Genomic DNA, 14,135 nt, shown 5'->3' on the forward strand with positions numbered 1-14,135 from the left:
ATAGAAATAGAAGACACGACACAACATAAAAATAAAAAAATGAATTTTAATTAGGAAAAGATTTTTGGAAAATTTTCTAGTGTTTTTTTCCTATTTCTTTTTTCGGGGGAAGGGCCCCTGGGTGCACCTGTCAAAAGTGATATTACTATGAATATCAAAAATATGGAACGGAATTTGTCTATTTTTTTTCTTCATTAACTTTTACTGTAGCTAACTCGATTTTCACTCCAATATTTGTGACATTAACTTTGTCTCCATTGAAAATAACTGTTTCGCTTGATGCATAGGTGGAGATTTCCTATATAGTATTGTAGTCTGCTTGTCGCTGCTAAATCCGATTGTATTGGCGTTCTTGGCGTTCGTTCCACAAAGATGCCAGTACAGAAAGTATTGCTGTGGCGAGTAATTTTAGACTGCATTTGTTTATTAGTCGGTAAGTTTCCTAAACAAGTCTGTTTGGCTGCTAAAAAAAAAAAAGAAAAAGTGGGTTTTATAGTTGTGTTGTATAGGGTGTTAAGGCGAGGGCGCGGATCAAGTATGTCAATATTTCATATGGCACTTGAAGCAACGCTTCCCCCTCCTCCCCGTATTATTATTATTATTTTGATTACTCTGCTTTCTGGACTACTGCTACTCTTTCCTGTGTTGAGCCAAAAATTTAGGTTTTGTTTGTTCACTCAGGTGCCGCAAACTTCACAGTGTCGCAGTGCATTTGTTTGACAAATTTCAGAATTTCTCATCATGCAAAACAGGCAGGTTAACCAAAAGAAAACTAGTTTAACCCAGTACATTGGCTATTATAGCTTTAGTTGTTTCCACAGTAATTCCAAAACAATCCAAAGCCGACAAAACTTACTACTAATAGCCTTGGAATGAGAAAGTGGGGAATTTTTTCCTCCCATGAACAAAATTAAAAACATCATGGTTATAAAAAAAAAGGTGCCTTTTTTACCATAAATAAATAATATAAATTAAAACAAAGTGCCACTTTTTTTTTCCAAGAAATTATATTCCTGTATTAGTGTTACTTCTGGTTTGCTATGGAGAGTGAAGGTTCATCATGGGAGGTTTGAATACTCACAGACCCCATCATTATCATTCACTGTTGGAGTACTCGCCAACCACTGCAGCAATGCATTCCACTTGTTCATCACCTGCCAAGCAAAAACTTGTCACTTTCTTACTCACAAGACCTTTTGCTCTCACATTATCCATTTTCTTATGCAGTAATCTCTCTGCACCCATTTGATAAGCTCCTCTCATCAAGTCACACATGTCAATCATATCACTCTTCTTGTCTATGCAAGCTCCCATAAATCCTTAATCTGCTGTCATACTCAACATTCCAGAGTCCTGAGACAGTCTTAGTTATTTCTATCTGCACTCTCTCTTTTCAGTATTTCCTAATCACCAATATAGCCTGGTGGCCAGAGCTGTACAGAAATTCTAATGAAGCCTAATTTGTACTTTATAAAGTGGGACCATCACCTTCTTATCCATACATGGCAGTATTTTTCACATCGTTGCACCAATTTTCTGGGTAACTCTTACAACTTTTGCAGAGCCTGTGTCTTCTCTACATCCTGAAGCAAGGTTCCTCCAGTAGGATAACTCTTATTCCATTTTCTCTGGTTAAAGTTCATAGATTTGTACTTAGCAGTACTGAAATGACATTTCCATTCTTTATCCCAAAGCACCAAGCTATTCAAATCCTTTTGCAACATCATCACGTCATAATTTCTTGACATTGCTCTTCCTAATTTAGTATTATCAGCAAACAACTTGTATCATTAATATATTGATTAAACAATGCTTCCAGAACAGAACCCCGTGGTATACCCCCCCCCACTTGTTACTTTCCTTGATACCCTCCTACCCAATACAACTCATCACTTCTATCAGTCAACTATCCCTGTAACCAAGCTATCAAATGACAAGTAAATTATAGTATATTTGCAGGAAATTATGCTATTAGTCAATCATCCTTGCCAAGCTATCAGTGGACTAAATAAAATAAAAACAGAAGTTCATATAATAAATTACTGTTCAAACCATATTTCACTTGATCAAATGTTTTAGTGAAATCTAAAATTTAGATAAATCACTGTATAAGTATCTTCACTATCCAACACATTAGTCACCTGGTCATAAAATATAAACCAAGTTACCAAAGTATTACTAAAGTTTAAGTATTAAATACCATGAGCCTGAATGGTCTGGACTTGCAGAGCATACTATTGAGCTCATTGGAACAAGATAAGAGTCCTTCATAAAAGCTGTTTCTGCATAGAACGCCTTTATAAAGAAATGTGCAAAACTTTACTTCGTTGTCCTAATTTAAACAGATCTGATGGTCTTCATCTATCCCCCTCTGTGGGAGGTACTAAGTACTTTGTAAATCTGCTAATCTTTCCTAACTTTATTTTGTTTATGTGTATATTCATATAATTTTTATTTATTTATTTTAAATAAGTTAGGAAATTGACCTATTTTATTAATCTTACATTAGCTACTCAGATGGTGCTTTTTAGAATTGTCTGTTGTTTAATTGCCATTGCATGTAGTGACAATGCCTTTAATACTTAGGCAAAAATTCTGTATTAATAATTTTTGTAGGAAATAATGCTGGATCTAATATCCACTTTACTATATTAATAAAGTTTTTTTTGCATGAGTTTTCCTTTTTCTTTTTATAATTCTTTTCATGAAGTCGAAAAATATTGCAATGGAAAGCAATGCTACCTGTTATTTGCTGCTGAGAGATAATGCACCTAATCACCCAACCACTGTGTGACTGTCATGAAAACATAGAACTTGGAACTTCTTTGGGAGATGGACCGAGTCCTTGACTCTTCATCTGATTTTAGCTTGTGTATGAGGGGATTATTGTGGGTAATTTACCCGCTCATTGTGAGTATTGTAAGCTGTATTAGCTTTCTCTTGCGATGGCGGATTTCAGTTTTTTATATTTGAAACGATCTGAAGGGTTGTAGTCCACTGCCTGTCAGATTAGTTGATTTGGGTGATTGTCTGTGATTGTGAAGAATTTTTCTGCAATGCCTGTCATGTAGGTCTTGATATCTGGAAGGTTGGTTCTTGGTGTAACTGGAGGTTTCTGATGAACCAAGGAGCATTAAATGCCATTCTTAGGCATTTGTTCTGGATTGTTTGTAATCTGTGGATGTTCTGTTTAGATGCTTGGCCCCAAGTTGGTGAGGCGTAAGTTATCTGAGGTCTTATAACTGATTTGTAGAGGAGAATTTTGTTGTTTATGTTTAGAAAACTGTTCCTATTCAAAAGTGGATATAGCTGTGCAATAGTCTGACTTGCTTTGGTGGAGACACTATTTATGTGTGTCTTGAAATTTAGGTTTTATCCAGATGAACTCCTAGATACTTGGTAGAGTTGTGCCAAGGAATGACTTTTCCAAACATTTGTATGCTTGTGTTCGGTTCAGCTTTACGTCTGGTGAAAAGTACTGCAGAGCTTTTTTCCTGGGTTGATTGCGATATGCCATTTTTTGTACCAGTTCTCTAATTCGTGGACTGCTCTTTGCAGCTTGTTTGAGGCTAGATGTGGACAGAAGGATCTGGCTATGATAATTGTGTCATTGGCATAGAGAGCGATGATGGATGGGGACAACTTGGGAAGATCTGCCATGTATATGGAGAAAAGGGGAGACAGCTGAGAGCCTTGAGGGACTCCAGCCGTGACTCTCCTCTCTGTGGATCTGATTCCATTGAGTTTTATTTTAAATTTTCTGTTATTCAGATATGATTTGATAAGTAGAACTAGTGGTAATGGGATTCCTACTTGGTGTAGTTAAAAAATTAGACCATAATGCCATATTCTATCAAATGCTTGTGTTATGTCCAGGAAGACTGTGCCAAAATGTGCCATTCGAACCCTTGTGTGATGTATTCAACGACTCTGTAAATTTGATGCGTTGTGGAGTGATATTTACTAAAGCCGAATTGCTCGTCTTATATGATGTGGTTGATATCTGTTGCCTCTTGAATCCGTGTGAGTATTGCATGTTCGTCTATCTTGCCTACACATGATAGAAGGCTGATTGGTATATAATTCTGAGGAAATTGTGTATTTTTTCCAGCTTTTGGAATTAGGAAGACATCCGCAAGCTTCCATCGCTCTGGAAAATAATTTAGCCGAAGGATGGCATTAGTGATGGCTACCAAATGCATAACCCCATTACAGGGCAGTAGCTTGAGTGCCTTGTTCGTTATTCCATCTGGACCCGGAGCCTTTTTGTTGTTTAGTTTTCTTATAATCTCATATATTTTTGTTGGTGACATGGATTTGTTGTTGGATTGGCATGAGGCATTTGGAGTAATTTTATGCACTCGTGTGTGGATTTTTCTTATGAAGTTAATATCTGGTTATTGGTATAATTGGGGCTGCATTGTTTTTCTAAGTTGTCTGCAAATGCTTCTGCTTTTTCCTCATTATTGTAGACGACTCTATATTCACCTTGGATTGGAGGAAGTGTGTAATGCTTTTCGAACGAAGTGATCTGATTATTCTCCACAATGACTGATCCTCTGTGTTTAGGTCATTCCAAAGTTGGTTTCAGTGGTCCTTTAGAGCATACCGAATCTGGTTTGTTGCTCTGTTAACTGCCTGCTTATCTGCAGGATCCATTGTTCTCTGATATTATCTTCTTAATCTGTTTTTCTCATGGATAAGATGTTTTATGTCCTCTGCGAGTTTATTTGGTGGTGCACATTTGGTTATATTTGTTGCCTGTGATATTGCTGTTAGTATTTGCTTTTCAAAGGTTTTCACTGCCTTTTCTATATCTTCAGTGGATGTTATATGTGGAACTGGACCAATGTTATCTTGGAAAGATGAGGGTAGTTGTTTCCAGTTTATAAAGGTGGTGATGTTTTCTTAGATCTTGTATGGTGCCTAGTTGCAATATGATGGGGTTGTGATCAGAACTTAAGTTGTTAACTGCTTGTATTTGATAGCTGTGCGCAATGTTTTTTAGTATTGCTATATCAAGTACATCTGGATGGCCAGTTGCTCTGTAGTGTGTGTGGGTTCTGTGGGTCCTATTACTGTCATGTTTCTTTTAGTGGTATATGAATTCAGTAGTCTGCCATTGATATTTGAGTTTCTGCTGTTCCATGTGGAATGTTTGGCATTAAAGTCGCTAGCTACGATTACTGCTCTGGATGAAATACTACTTGCATTTAGTATTTCATCCAGATCTGAATCTAGGAGTTTTTTATTGGGGGGGGGGAGATTGTAGGCTGCGAATATCCTGATACTGCTTGTGTTTTTCATATGTATTGCTATTCCTGTGGTTTCCATGTGTTCTGTTTTGGGTTCGACTATTGTATTATGCTTTATGTTTCTTTTAACAAAGATGGCAGTGCCTCCTCCTCTTGCATAAGATCTGTCTGTATGGTAAGTGCTATAATTGTTGATTCTGACCTTGTCACTTGGACAAAGGTGTGATTCATTTATAAAGATGATATCTGCTTGGGTTTCTGCTGCAAACTCCTGTAGTTCCTGTATCTTGTTGGATAGTCCATTTGCGTTCCAGCTGACAATCTGTAATGATTTAGGTTTTCTATTAGCCTTATCCTTATCCATGTGTGTCTTAAGATGATATCCTTGGCTTCTTGAGTTGGATTGGTTTGCCAGAGATCAGCAAGCATTTCTCCTATGTGGCTTGTTATGTTCTGTAGGATAGGTTTGTTGGTTTGCTGTGACTGGTTTGATTTTGGCTTTGGGTCTTTTAGGTAGGTTGGTCTTGTTACTTCAGCATACGTCCTTCCATCCGTTGTGGAGACTGTGGTTTGATGGGAGGATGTGTATTCTTGTATAGGTTTGCTGGTTTGGAGTTGTGTCTTTTGGTTTTGAGTGAATGCTATGCAGCCCCTATAGTTTGTGGGGTGTGTGAGGGGTTTTTGGCATTCATTTATTGCGTGTTTGCCACCACATTTAACACATCGGTAATCTGCTTTGCAACAGCGTTGTGAGTGGCCAAACTTTTGACAGCGATGACATTGCATCGTTGTTTGTTTATGTTTTAGCGATTCAGTCTTTATGACTAAATCACAAGTAGTTTGAAGATCATATATATGGTTCTGGTCTTTGCTGATCTTTACCAATATTATAGGATATGGGGTTTTATCAGCTCTACACATACGGCTGACTTTTGTAGGTCTGAAGCCTTTTGGAGATCTGCTTGTACTTCAACTGTTGTAATGGACTCTGTTACCCCTCTGAGCACAACTTTAAGGTTCTTTTCACTGTTGAGTGCAAATGTGTGGTGTGGTAGGGGTTTGCTATTATCCAGAAATTTTTTAGTTGTCTGTAATCGGTAGAAGTTTTTGGCTGGATGCAAATTCCTTCTTCTGTATTAGTGGCTTTCGTAAATGATATTTCTAGAGTTCGGAGTGAAGTAACAACTGATGTCCAGTGGTTTTTATCCCCTAGGGTGACGTGACTGGGGATATTCTTTCTTTTGAGTTTGTATTAATATCAGTCTCCATTTCTACTGTTTTGGGTGATTCTCTAGTAACAGAAATTTTCCTTTTTTTTAGTTTTAATGGTTTGGAATTCTTCCTCTGTGTCAGCTGTATCCAATATATGGTGGCCATTGTTTTGGGATATTGCTGCATCCTCAGGATCTAGTGACTGCCCCAAGCTTCGCTGTCCAATGTCGTCATGTTTTCCAGACTGTTGTCTGTGACAATTGTGGGGGGAAACGTGTCATAGAGTTTTACTTTTCCCGGCCACCTACTACTAAGCACCTCACCCAAGCAGATAAATTCCCAATAAACGTCCTCAAATTTTGTCTCGTCTATCAGTTTTTCCATGTCTATCAATTATCAAAACTTAAATTTTGAAAAGCTGGTCCTAGAACCTAAATATGAAATCTCATAGATCAAATCGATGATCTACCAGCAAATAGAGATCTCATAGTCACAAAATGAAGAAAAAACTTACCTATAAGTATTTTGATTCTTGCGAGTGGATTGAGAGAAGTTTATGGAAGGTCGACGAAAGAGCAAACCACTTCTCTAATCATTAACAACTCACAATTCAATCCGTAATTACATTATTCACAATTTTTACAATCTTAATCCTCACCAGGCAAATGACAAAAATCCAAAAACATAAAAGTAATTTGCTTGCCTATATACAAACTTTCTGCATACAGCTCATGGATTAAGATCTTGTACAGACTTTCAGAAAGTGTTTTTACCTATGAACAACATTCAGACAGGCAGTAAGGGCCACTGAAGAACAGAATTGCCATTGACAGAAAATGTAAGACCAAACAGATAGTAGAATGCATTTAAAATAATTAAGGACTGATTGGCTTAAAGCCCTAGGATCCAGATGTTGAATGTTTTGTAAAAGTGTTTGAAGCATTGCATGCTATAAACGTATTTACAATGATAAAACAAGAGCTAGTAGTATCGACATTATTGGAAAGTACTTCTAGATGCCATCAACATCTGCAGAGTCTGAGAACATGTTAAATAATTAGTATGCACATATATGTTCATGATGAATATGTAATAATGCATGTATTAGTTTTCTTACAATTACATATGTTTTTATGTTTATGTACTCAATAGGATACTGAATACAGTTTCATTTTCTCAGTTTTCTTTTCATAAGCAAAACCTGTTTAGTTGTAATTATTCTTTGAAATGAAAATACATGTCAAAAATATATTGTATTTAAGCATAATTTGATTTATGTGAGTTTTCAACTTGTGGAGGGAGGGAACCTTTAGAATGAATGAAATATGTAACAAGGATTTACTGTATTTGGACTCTAGAATGTTAGTTATGGTGAGAGCTTGAAGAAATGTAAATTGCACAATTTATAGTAGATAGATAAATCTAAAAGATGTAATATGAGAGAGATGTTTAAGTTGGTGAGGAAATTTTATAGTTATAGTGGAGGATGAGAACAAGACTCTTTCCTTGTAAGTTACCAGTAACTGTTGTGAGAGGGACGTGTGGAATTAGTTTTTTTTTTTTTTTTTTTACATGGAGAGTTGGAGGCATTATGTGTGTTGTGAATGCTGGGAGTTAAGGTTCAGTATATGTTGTTTGTTGAGTGAGACCTCTAATGATAAGTTTGTAACTGTGAAAATTTGCTATGTAAATTTTTTATCTGATTTTACTAGACAAAAAACAGCTTCACAGGGAAAACCCTCCCACCTCCATATGATACCAGCTAACTTATCTTTATTTGAAAGAACATCCTCGTAAAAATTTCTTTTTATCCTAGATGGGATTTGAACCCAGGATTTTCCAACCCAAGAGCATCATTGATACCAGCTGAGCTATGGATGTTCATGGTTTATATCTTAGGCGATAGATGGCGTTAGTGGATTGAGTGGTGGAGACAGAGTTGTAGAGTAGGTGCCCTCCCTCGATGAGTCTTTGCACTCCCTGGAGGTTGGAGGTGTCACATAATAATAATAATAAAATAATCTCCAGATATCTTAGAAACCAAAATCATAATGACATTGGGGAGTACAATGCATTGCATCCTTGATATTTTGAGAGTTTGTGAAACAAAAACAAAAAAAAAAAACACTCAGAAATAAGTATTAGTTATATCTAAAATTTTCATAGTATTTCAAAATGTTAGCACTTTTCTATTAGTAAAATTTCTCTTTTATGTATCTTATAATGTGAGAGTGTAATATTGCAATTTCCTTTAATCTAGATACTCAGATTATATTCATTTTTATTTTTTTAGTGGCATTACCAATCCTTGTATTTTACCTTGTGGGCAGGCCATTTAAAAGAGGATTCTACTGTAATGATGACTCAATACATTATCCCTATAAAGATTCAACCATATCCAGCACAACACTTTATACAGTGGGAATATTTGTGCCTATTTTAGTGGTATGAAGAAACTTACACAAATAAATTTTTGATAGTTTCTATGATAAATTATTATTATTATTGTAGGAGTTCATTCAACTGACAACATATTTATCATACTGAATCTTAAAATCCTTAACACTCCCTGTATTAACAACTTATTCCAGTAATGCATTCCATTCACTTACAGTTCTCCATGTAAAAAATCTACTCCTTGTTTATTTAAAAAAGAACCAACATTAACGTAGTATGAGTGACAAAACTAATATTTCCCTCTGCCAAATATATATATATCTACCCTACATATATAAAATGATAAGTCTTTTTATGTCATGTTTGTGTGTCATGTTTTTTGAAACTCAGGGGCTACCCTGAGTGTCGAGTCTTCAAAATTCGAGTCATCAGAATTCAAGGAGAACCGGCCTACCGGTCCGGAACTCAGGGAGTTGGGTGCTGGTGGGTGGAGCCCTCCCTTTTGAAGACTCGACACTCAGGGGGCTACCCTAGGCACCTGGGGACAGAACCCCCTTTCGAGTCATCAGAATTCAAGGAGAACCTGCCTACCAGTCCGGAACTCAGGGGGGGTTGGGTGCCATAGGTGCCGGGGGGGGGTTGGAATCCCCCTTTCAAGTCTTCAAAATTTGAGTCATCAGAATTCAAAGAGAACCGGCTTACCAGTCCAGAACACGGGGGGTTGGGCACCAGGGGGGGCATAGCCCCCTAGTATATATATATATATCAACTTGTTTGTCAGAGGTTTAACAATGCAACATTAATTGTAATGTTAAACCTCTTTTTTATAATCAACTTGTAATTTAATTTCCAGTTCTCATCAAGACTCATCAAGGAAGGGCACCCACTCCACAACTCTTCATCTCCACCACTCACTCAGTCCACCAACTACAGCAAACTGCATCTACCATCATCATCTACACCAATGCCATCTACCCCATCACCACTAGTATTTTCACAGACATTCACAAACATCCATGCCCACAGCAGGATTTGAACCTGCAGCCTTTTGGCTGGAGAGCAGAGACGCTAACCACTTGGCCAACCAGGCCATTATATGAAAAATGAAGATGTTAGAAAGGAACTTGACATCATTAGCATTCAAGAATGTGAGTAGAGCTAATCTAAAGCAGTATGGCCACTTAAATAGAATGGGTAAGGAAAGTTAGCAAGAAAGACACCAAGAGGGAAGACCAAGGTCTAGGTGGATTGATTCAGTCAGAACTACCTTAGAGGCAGAAATGTTAGATATGAAATATTGGAGTACTCATAAGTAATATAGTTTAGAGGAAAATTGTTGATAGGAGATTAATAATAATAATAATAATCTAAAATTAATCATATAGTGCTGTCATAGTAGCCTGAACATCCCTTGAGTGGCATATCAGAAAATTGATGATTTTGACACAAATACAATATCCACATCTTCAACATTGCCCAAATTACATAATTATACATATTTATTATATTTACCATATACTTAATTATTAGGAGGACTACCTAATTCTGTTTTATTCCACATATTTTCTACCATAAAAGTAAAAAAGAACATACACTTGTTCACACTTTTTTTCTGCATTCAGTTTTCTTTTTTTTTTATTCCCTCTAATAGAGCCTAGTTTGGCTAAGTAATCCAAACCTCTTTTGTCTATCTGATATTCTCTGAACTATATAAACTTCAATTAAATTTCTCATCCTGTTTAATTCATCAAATGGCAAATAATCATCTCATTCTCATAACTATCATGATACACTTGTCTTCCTTTACAAACACTTAAGTTCTCAAAATACCCTATATTTGCTTGATATCAGCAAGAAACCTTAGTGACTGTAGACTTATATAATTATAGAAGCTTGCTTATTTGGACAAGTGAGACTCCTTTTAATTAAGCCTACAGTCTGCTGATCTTTAATATATATGTTATCGGTTTTCTGAACTTATATTCCCTGTCAACCAAAACATGCAAATCTTTCTTTCATTAACTTCTTTCTAAAGGTTGTTCATTCCATATATATCTGAATAACGTTATCATCATCATCAAATTCAATAAATAAATAAATTCATCAAAAAAGGTGCCAATATGCCGTACCGTCCCACAAAAAACACTGATAATAGGTATAGAAATGGTGACAATAGGTTGATGCTTCTTTTTACAAATTCTAGAAGTATCAGGGAAAAAAGAACTGAATTGGTGATATTGATAGTCTCATCCTGTCCAAGGATTATTGGAATCAGCAAAACATCGCTGATTGAAGATGACTCCTAACGAGAATAAAAGTACAAGGATATAACATACTTTGCACAATAGCAAGGGCAAAATGTAAAAAAAAAAAAACGACAGAGAAAAATGTAAGAAAGTGAAGCACTGCGTAAAACTAGCTAAACAAAACTAAAAAAAAAGTCAGTGGGCTTTGGTAAGTATGTAGCAATCTCAGAAAGGCAGCAGAATATTGTGGAACTATTGAACAATCTTAAAAATGGAGAAAAGAGTTCTATAAAAGGAATTGGAGATAATAGAGGTAACATGAAAACTGAAAATAATGATTTTTTAGATGTCTGGAGTAATTACTTCATCATTATCATCAAATTCCTGCCATGTACCCTCAAGGGGTGTACAGGATATGATAGTACTACATGAAAAATTTACATCATTACTAACTTCCTATCTACAATTTTCCTCCAAATCAGTCTGTTACTTGTCAAGACTCCAACATTATCAGATCTTATATTTCTATCGTCTAAGGCACTTTGTACCGTATCAATCCACCTATATCTTGGTCTTCCTCTGGGTCATTTTGCTGCCAACCTGGCAGAGAACACTTGTTTTGCTAATCTTTCTTCGCCCATTCTGTTTAAGTGACCATACCACCTGAGATTAGTTCATCTAACGCATTCCTGGATGTTGACAATGTCAAGTTCTTTTCTAATATCCTCGTTTTTAATATGATATTGCCATTGATGCCATCTGTTCACGCCTATAATCTTTCCCAGGACTCTCATAGCTGTGGTCTCTAGTCTTTGGTCAAGTGTTTTACTTCTGACCCAGCTCTCAGATCCATGTTAAAACTGGTTTGAACACTGTCTTGTATACAGCTAATTTAGTGTTCCGACTAATTTCTCTCTTATTCCATATGAATTTATTCAGTTGACTTCCCACCATACCAGCTTTGCTGATTCTGTTGTCTATTTCCATATTTAATTTACCATCTTCAGTAAAAATAGTGCCTAAGTAGCTGAAATGTTTTACTTGTTCCACAGGTTCTCCATTGACAACACAGTTGACATTTTCAATGATTCTGCCTATTTTCATTATCTTTGTCTTTTTATTGCTGACCTTCATACCATATCTATTACAACAGTTATTCAATTTAGTCAGAGAATCTTGCAGACTTGTAGCGGATTTATTTAGAAGTATAACATCATCTGCATAAAGCAAAGAGCTGACATTAACATCTCCAATTTTGATATCTAACTCCTTTTACAGCACTCTTTCCCCCATTCCTAAGCTTCTTCAACAACCTCCAGAATATTTTGCCACCTTCTTGATATTTATTTTCTATATTCTTGCCAAAATCCTCCCATGATTTTTGTTTAGCTAGTTTTACACAGTGTTTAGCATTCTTGCATTTGTCTCTGTATTCTCTAAGAGCACAAGCTGACTTATTTGACAGGAACTTTTGATATGCTTTCTTCTTTTCCTTCACTGCCTCTTTAACTTCCTGTGTCCACCAGGGAGTTCTGATTTTTTTATCCTTGCAGATAACCTCACCACATGCCTCTCTGGCAGAATCAGTGAATGTTTTCTTCAGAGATTGCCACTGAATATACAAGGTTTGGTTCCTGTTCTCAAACTCTTTCATTTTTTTTTCAATAATCTTTTTGTGTTTTAGTCTACAGTTCATATCTGAGAGTTGCTCAACTTTTATTCGCTTTAAAACTTTCTTTCATGTTATTCTTTTCAATATGAAATTCAGTTTTATCCTGCTCAAGACTAAATAGTGATCACTTCCAATTTCAAATCCTCTGTACACTCTGGTGTCTTGCACCAGGGAGAAAACATCACTATCAATAATAACATAGTCAATGAGACTTTTCTTATTCCTAGCCTCTTCTCTCCATGTGAATTTGTGCACATTTTTATGTTGGGAAATAGTGTTAGTAATAACCAGTCCATGTCCTGAGCAGAAATCCAATAGGTATTTGCCATTATTATTAGCTTTGGTCTTTTCTCCAAATTTTCCCAAAATATTTTTGTATGTCTCACAATCATTTCCTACTCTGCTATTTAGATCCCCAATAAGGACCAACTTTTCCTTTTTCATTGTGTCAGTTGCTTTTTCTAAAGCATCAAAAAATTCCTCCACTTCTACCTTAGTAGAACCTTCTGTGGGACCATGGGCACAAATAAGTCTCATTGTCCAGTTCCCCATTCTCATATTTGCCCACATCACTCTACTTGAGACTGCCTGCCATTCAAGAAGATTAGCATCGTATTTAGTGTTGAATATAATGGCTACTCCTTTTTTCCTTGATTGTCATTGCCTGAATATAATATTTTGTATTTATTGCTCAGAAAGATCTCACCAGTTTTTGTCTTTTTTGTTTCAGTCACCCTTATTATGTCGATCTGGTACTTATGTAATTCCTCAGCTAGCTCCATTTCTTTGCCATTCAGGCTTCTTATGTTGATAGTACCGATCTTTAACTCTGGTGATGTTGAGTTGGGGTTTGTTTTCAGATTTGTTCCAGTAGTTGACTTTTTGCTGTTCGCCCTGGTTCCCTGGTGAAAACAACGGGGGCCTTGTTTAACTGGGTGACACCCCAGCCAGCCAGATTTATGTAAGTAAACTTGAGAAATGGCTAAGAAAAATTATGGAAGTGAAACTTGGAGAAGAGCAAGCTGGATTTAGGCCAAAGAGAGGTTGTTAGATTCAGATTTTCAGTTTAAGACAAATAGTTGAGAAATGATGGGAATATAACACGGATCTTTAAGTTTTTGTAGATCTGAAAAAAATGATAAAATGCCAAGAGAAAAGCTGTTCAAAATGCTACATTTATATGATGTTAATGGAGATTATATCAAACAATACTTAGTCTATATATTTGAATTGTAAGTCCACAATTAGAATCAAAGATGGTTGGATGTTAAATATGGTGTGAGACAAGAGTTTGATTATCTCTGCTTCTTTATCTATACGGTTCACATTTTCAAGAAAAGTGGCATTAAATCT

General features: G+C 36.1%; 1 protein-coding gene across 1 annotated transcript in view; it reads left to right on the forward strand.

The window, feature by feature from the left end:
- The first annotated feature begins 341 nt into the window (after positions 1-341).
- Positions 342-14,135, forward strand: part of LOC150099669 (putative phosphatidate phosphatase) — a 109,677-nt gene continuing 95,883 nt past the window's right edge. Inside the window, exons 1-2 of the mRNA XM_090403587.1 lie at positions 342-433; positions 8,761-8,912. Coding sequence (XP_090259713.1) covers positions 373-433; positions 8,761-8,912 — 213 coding nt within the window. The 5' untranslated portion in view covers positions 342-372. The remainder of the gene's footprint in view (positions 434-8,760; positions 8,913-14,135) is intronic.

This window comes from Typopeltis vanoorti, chromosome 14, assembly GCF_054136105.1.
Source record: "Typopeltis vanoorti isolate ZY-2024b chromosome 14, IOZ_Tvanoo_1.0, whole genome shotgun sequence".
Taxonomy (NCBI): domain Eukaryota; kingdom Metazoa; phylum Arthropoda; class Arachnida; order Uropygi; family Thelyphonidae; genus Typopeltis; species Typopeltis vanoorti.